The 6,891-nt window shown below is 37.7% G+C and overlaps 1 protein-coding gene across 1 annotated transcript; it reads right to left on the bottom strand.

Annotated features, from left to right (window-relative positions):
* Positions 1–471: 471 nt before the first annotated feature.
* LOC140146602 (uncharacterized) lies at positions 472–6,484 on the bottom strand. The gene is made up of 6 exons (XM_072168472.1): positions 6,349–6,484; positions 3,909–3,993; positions 3,156–3,259; positions 2,781–2,894; positions 1,576–1,669; positions 472–1,125 (listed from the first exon to the last, which is right to left on the bottom strand). Exons 2-6 carry the CDS (start codon positions 3,980–3,982, stop codon positions 936–938), a joined length of 576 nt encoding a protein of 191 aa, XP_072024573.1. The 5' UTR covers positions 3,983–3,993; positions 6,349–6,484; the 3' UTR covers positions 472–935.
* Between the last annotated feature and the right edge of the window lie 407 nt (positions 6,485–6,891).

The following is a 6,891-nucleotide window of genomic DNA, read 5'->3' as shown; positions in this document are numbered from 1 at the left end:
AGGATATATTGACAATATTAAACTTTACTTTAAAACAGTTGAAGTGAAGATGAATTTCCTATAGATCAACGGATTCAGGTCGTATGGTTCTTTGCCGAGACAAAGTCGGACAAACTCACTGAAGCAATGTTTAAGGAACATTTTAATGTAAATTATGCACTACCCAGCCGAAATACAATCCAGCAACTAGTGCTGTAATTCCTATCAACTGGATCTGTTCATGATCTACTTAGGGCAGGACGTTGAAGAACAGAAAGATCGGCTACAAACATTGATGTCATACGAAGAGCGGTGGCGAAAAGCCCAAGGCGATCAGTAAGTCGACTTTCAATGGAGAACAACGTACAGCGTACAACTGTTCATCGAATCCTCAGAAAAGATCTTAAGCAGTTTCCATATAAAACCCAGATAAAACAGAAAATGAAGATTACGCATTGAAAATAAACAAACAAACAATCAAACAAACACAGCCAAATTAAACAAAACCGATTTTAAAATGATAACACATTATATCGTGTTATCACGTCTCAAATGACTAGACTTATTTTGCGTTTATAAAAGTGGGTTTTACGGTACGGTAGATATCCATTAATTTCATGCTAAAGGGTCATGACCACATAGGCATGTTTGGTATCATAACATTTCTAAAAGAATTATCTATATATATACTGTGCAATTTTTGTAACAACACTATTAACCCAACGCAAGTTATGGCAAATTCACAATGTTAAGAGACTTTTGGGACACCCGGTACTTCACTTTTAAGCAATTTATAAACAATTTTATTTTTTTACACTTGCGATGGGATCACTGAATGGGTCTTTAAGGCCATGTCTTCCGTATAGATTGTCAACTCATAGCCCAATTTAGTAGTGTCTTGAGTTCAGGCTTTGTCGGATTGTAACCATAGGACCATTTTAAGGCCTATGCTATAATCAGCTTCCCAAAGTATCATTGTTTATAGGGTGATATAACATTTTGGAATCCTTGGTAGTGATGATGGTATAATCCGATTCACTGATGACAAATTGTCCTGATATATTTGGAATCACGGGATTTTCGATGTCAATGCAATGTTTAGGTGCAGTTGTGCCTGGGTCAATGGAGTCTGAACGTCTGCAATATCTGAGGGAAATACAACGAAATAACAAAAGCATGTAAGTGACTCAAGAACCAAAAGGGATCCACCGGTCGTGTAGGCGTATCCACAAATTATGTGATTAAATATCAGAATTTAACAAACTGATATCAATTGCAACATCACACTAACGGACGTCTAGACAAAGATCCAGATATCTAATCTGCAGAAGAGAGGAAGAAGAAGAAGACGAAGAAGAAGAAGAAGAAGAAGAAGAAGAAGACGAGAAAGAAGAAGAAGAAGAACAAAGAAGAAAAGACGAAGAAGAAAAAATGGAAACTAGACGAAATGATCAAGAATAAGGGGAGAACAAAAAAGAAGAAAGAGAGAGGGCGGAAAGAACTGACCAACAGAAGGAGATGAAAGACAAGAAGACCAAAAGAAAAAAAGACCAAAGTAAAAAGGAAAATAGCGTGAGAAGGTAAATAATAACTTACCTGGCCCTGGTGCAAATTACTATGCCAATAACCCATAAAATACCAACTACTAAAACACCGACGGATGATAAAATCAGCACAAAGGCGGTTCGTTCTGTTCACAAGTAAAATAGAAAAGGAAGAATAGCTAAGAAAGTGTAATGCTCTGTTTATCTGTGGTCTTGGAAGGCTGTGGTTGATGCAGTCTTATTGAAGGTCGTTCCACTGTCTGATGGTCCTTGGGAAGAATGAGTTGGTGAAAGGGTCCAAGTTGGTGATGTACAATTTGAAACTGCTGGTCGTGTCCTCTTCTTGTCTGGTCGGTCTTGGGAGAGATGTTGGTCTTGGTGATGGGCAGGTTGCCGCGGGGCAGGTTGCCGAATCTTGTATAAGCAGCTAGGTCAAACGTTGAATTTTTCTCTGCTACTGAGTTTCACATTGGAAATCACGGCAGCATCAAGGTAGTGGATGGAAGTTGCCTGGAGACGTTCAATGGTTTCCTAATTTATTATGCTCGTACTCGAATCACTAAGGTGCTCTATAGAGGTCGATATCGTTTGTCTGAGTATTATAATGTAGATTCATTGACTAAGATATTTAACTTATTTGTAATCCTAATCTTAACCCTGTACCCAAAAGCAAACCGCAGTCTAAACCCCAGCCTTGGTACTAATCAAACGGTGGGGAGAAGGTTAAGCAGCGGCAAGGTTAGCCTTTGTCAAAGACTACTCGCGACGCCTCTCCAATAGCGAGCGAAGTGAGCAGTGAGCGTAGAGAGTGGGTTTCCAAGAGTATGTGGTTCCCGGTAGTTTTTCTCCCTACGGGTAATATAGTTACACGCCTAGACGTTGATTCACAAGCCTCAGCACACAGGTTGTCGCTGACCACTACGGCCCACATCATTCCATAGGCCAAAATCATTTAACAGCACAGTGACTTTGCAGCTTCTAGAGTGCACATCCTAGACATTCCACTTGACCATCGCAACCAGGATCTGCTCTCCGAGTTTCGTAAGGGTTACAGCGAGACATCTAGTCAAATATTTCTTTTCCATGGGAATTTCAAGCTAACTCACTTTTTCCACGAGAACGTACTGGCCACAACCAGGGTTCGAACCCGCAACCTCTCGCACCATAGTCGAACGCCTAATCGATTAAGTTAGCTTGACTGCTATACCACAGCCTATATACCACAGCCTATTCTCATTAATAATATTATCTACTTACCATTTTCGCATCTTAATCCGCTATAAAGACCACTGCATGAGCAAGTGTAGTATCGTACCTGATCATGACAGGTGCCGCCATTTAAACAAGGTGATGAAGAACACTCATTATTTTCTGCATTAAAGGAAATAAAGATGATACACAGTCGATTGAAGACCAAATTAAGACGAAAGTTACATCATTATACGTGGTTGCTACATTCAAGACAAATGCTTTCGTTCACATGAAATTTTTAGTAGCCCTCACTATGGACCACAATAGCCTCATCCTAATGCCATAGTTCATTCAGTGAATATACACATGTATTGGGGTTAAAGAACTGTGGCATGATAGATGAGCATGAGTGCCTACCAGACTTTTTGAACTTCCACTTACTGACAAATTCCAAACATTTTTCCTGTGTCATGTTGTCAGGACAACCTTCTGCAGGGAATTGTGATAGCTCTGATGTAAATCGTGCTGAATCTTCCGCACTGATTCTGAAAAGATAATATATATTATTTTTTAAGCTAATGCTTACTACTGCGGCCATTAAGTTTAAATAAGAACTTAAAACTTATTATAAATAACTGTGACACGATCCGATCCGCCCAGACCAAAGTCGGAAATGTTGAAATTCAGTTACTACCATTACTGACATACACAATACCTAAGCTTACTTACTTAAATCCATGGCATATACTTTACAACGTTAGGAACTTTTCTGTATGGTTTCTTATGTTTTTTATTGGGTTTTTTTGCGCCTTATGTTATATCTCAATCACATTACTGCTGACTTTGGTCTTTTTTGGGTCAAATCGTGTCACAATTAAAGATGGGTGACTCGATCGACAGCCTCACCCCCAGTACATTGGTACTGAATATAACAGTTTATGACGTTTATAATTGCAACATCCACATTAGCTCAGCAGGACGAGGCTTAATGTCCCTTCAAACAAAGGGCGGAGTTAGAGAAGATATCTTGGTCTTCCCATAATCCTTTGCAACATGGTATATTACCCCATTTCATCAAATGACAGCCCACTACCTTGTACATGTTCCCTTTTGTTTCATTTTGAGAATAGACTGGGGAGAGTTGAAGTCTGAAAACAAAATGTGCTAATTCAGTATTTGTAAATGAAAACTCACCCATATGTTGAATAAACAACAATATCAAGAAGCATAAAAGTACAAACCATGGTTTCTTTAGTTGCATGAAACATGTTGTTGTAATCTGGCAATCAAAAAATGAAGAACAATAATGAATGGCAAATATATTATGAAAAAAAAATAGAATAAAGTAAAATAAATAAATAAATAAATAAATAAAAATTCAAAGAACAGACCTTCCAGAATAGGTAGTCGTTACTCTGAGTTTCATGCCTAAAAGGCAATCGTCAGACGACACGATGAAATGCTTTGGGTGGACTACCATCACTTGGGAATGTGAAAGAATATACATTCCATGGTGTCAACACAGCCAAAGTCTATTCAGAGTCAGTCTGTCTATCGGAGATAGTCAGAAAGTGCTCAACCGCAAAACAGGAGCGTATTAACAACATTTTACTCAAGTTAGACTATCTTTTGAATAAAGTGCTCAATCCCAAAAGGAGAGCGTATAAAAATTCAAAGAACAGACCTTCCAGAATAGGTAGTCGTTACTCTGAGTTTCATGCCTAAAGGCAATCGTCAGACGACACGATGAAATGCTTTGGGTGGACTACCATCACTTGGGAATGTGAAAGAATATACATTCCATGGTGTCAACACAGCCAAAGTCTATTCAGAGTCAGTCTGTCTATCGGAGATAGTCAGAAAGTGCTCAACCGCAAAACAGGGCGTATTAACAACATTTTACTCAAGTTAGACTATCTTTTGAATAAAGTGCTCAATCCCAAAAGGGAGAGCGTATAAAAATTCAAAGAACAGACCTTCCAGAATAGGTAGTCGTTACTCTGAGTTTCATGCCTAAAAGGCAATCGTCAGACGACACGATGAAATGCTTTGGGTGGACTACCATCACTTGGGAATGTGAAATTATACATTCCATGGTGTCAACACACCCAAAGTCTATTCAGAGTCAGTCTGTCTATCGAGATAGTCAGAAACTCAACCGCAAAACAGGACGTATTAACAACATTTTCTCAAGTTAGACTATCTTTTTGAATAAAGTGCTCAATCCCAAAAAGGAGAGCGTATAAAAATTCAAAGAATACAGACCTTCCAGAATAGGTAGTCGTTACTCTGAGTTTCATGCCTAAAGAATCGTCAGACGACACGATGAAATGCTTTGGGTGGACTACCATCACTTGAATGTGAAATAATATACATTCCATGGTAGTCCACCAAAAGCATTTCATCGAAGTCGTCTGTCTATCGACGATAGTCAGAAAGTTTTCAACCGCAAAACTCAGGAGCGTAACGACTACCTTTTCTGGAAGGTCTGACTTCTTTTGAATTTTGCTCAATCGCCAAAAGGGGATATGAGAACAGATTCAAAATAGATAGTCTTACTCTGAGTTTCATGCCTAAAAGTTGTTAATACGCTCCTGTTTTGATGTTGAGCACTTTGGGTGGACTATCATCACTTAGACAGACTGACTCTGAATAGACTTTGGCTGTGTTGACACCATGGAATGTATATTCTTTCACATTCCCAAGTGATGGTAGTCCACCCAAAGCATTTCATCGTGTCGTCTGACGATTGCCTTTAGGCATGAAACTCAGAGTAACGACTACCTATTCTGGAAGGTCTGTTCTTGAATTTTTATACGCTTCCCTTTGGGATTGAGCACTTTATTCAAAAGATAGTCTAACTTGAGTAAAATGTTGTTAATACGCTCCTGTTTTGCGGTTGAGCACTTTCTGACTATCTCCGATAGACAGACTGACTCTGAATAGACTTTGGCTGTGTTGACACCATGGAATGTATATTCTTTCACATTCCCAAGTGATGGTAGTCCACCCAAAGCATTTCATCGTGTCGTCTGACGATTGCCTTTTAGGCATGAAACTCAGAGTAACGACTACCTATTCTGGAAGGTCTGTTCTTTGAATTTTTATACGCTCTCCCTTTTGGGATTGAGCACTTTATTCAAAAGATAGTCTAACTTGAGTAAAATGTTGTTAAATAAATAAATAAATAAATAAATAAATAAATAAATAAATAAATAAATAAATAAATAAATAAATAAAAAAATAAATAAACAAATATTCCGAACAACCGACACACTCACATACACCACACCGACACAAAAATACCCACAAAATATTTTGCATACAACGTAAGCGGATTGGGCATCTCTACATACATTACAAATTCATTTTTGCACCAAAATTATCAAAACTTGTTTCCTGAGATAAGGAAAATTTTGTTTAAAACTACGGTGGGCAAACAAATATTAGATAGGGAGATTTAAAAAAATCAAAAACAATAACAAAGAAAGAAACAAAGAAAGAAACAAACAAAAAACAAACAAACAAACAAAATAAGCAAACAAAAACAAAACAAACAAAAAAACCAAATAACAAAAGAGAATAGAATTAAACAGGTTGAAAAAGTACAAAACGGCAAAACAATGTTGCTCACCTTTAGAGGCAAAACTTAGCAAGATGTTTCTTTCCGGTTTTTCTACTTCTCTGACAAATCAATATAAATTTCCAAATGTTGGAAATAAAAATTGCAACTCACTATTGCAACGAGCTAATGTAAGATGTTAACCACACTTAATTAGTTGCTTAAGTGTTCCTTTGAAAAGAACACCTTACTTAGATCAATCCTGTTTGATAGTTCTTAAAATAGATCAGGGAATTCTCGCCCGGTGTCATTTTAAAGGGGCATTTCGTGATCCACAGCCTCATCCCCCACTTTTCTCAAAAAAAGTTGAGATTTTTATATCACTGGAAACCTCTGGCTACATAATGTTTATGTACAAAATATTTCTTGCAGATTAATTCGTTTAGCAAAGATATCATGAAATTTGAATTTCGTTCTGGTGCACCAGAACGAAATTACAATGCATTGTCTATGGAGCAGTGTAATACACATAATCATGCACAACTCGCGAACGCAAAATCGGAATCAACTGAAATTTTGGGAATAGGTTTTTTTCGTGGATATCTAATGAAAAAT

Source organism: Amphiura filiformis, chromosome 2 (assembly GCF_039555335.1).
Source record: "Amphiura filiformis chromosome 2, Afil_fr2py, whole genome shotgun sequence".
NCBI classification, from domain to species: domain Eukaryota; kingdom Metazoa; phylum Echinodermata; class Ophiuroidea; order Amphilepidida; family Amphiuridae; genus Amphiura; species Amphiura filiformis.
Note: the sequence above shows the minus strand (reverse complement) of the source record. Positions and strands in the feature narration are given on the sequence as shown.

Excerpts from the sequence above, each read along its gene's own strand:
- LOC140146602 (XM_072168472.1), bottom strand. The coding sequence starts at position 3,982 with ATGTTTCATGCAACTAAAGAAACCATGGTTTGTACTTTTATGCTTCTT. Across the intron at positions 2,895-3,155 it reads AAAATGTTTGGAATTTGTCA|AAAATAATGAGTGTTCTTCA; the intron begins GTAAGTGGAAGT and ends CCTTTAATGCAG. Across the intron at positions 1,126-1,575 it reads GTAATTTGCACCAGGGCCAG|ATATTGCAGACGTTCAGACT; the intron begins GTAAGTTATTAT and ends TATTTCCCTCAG.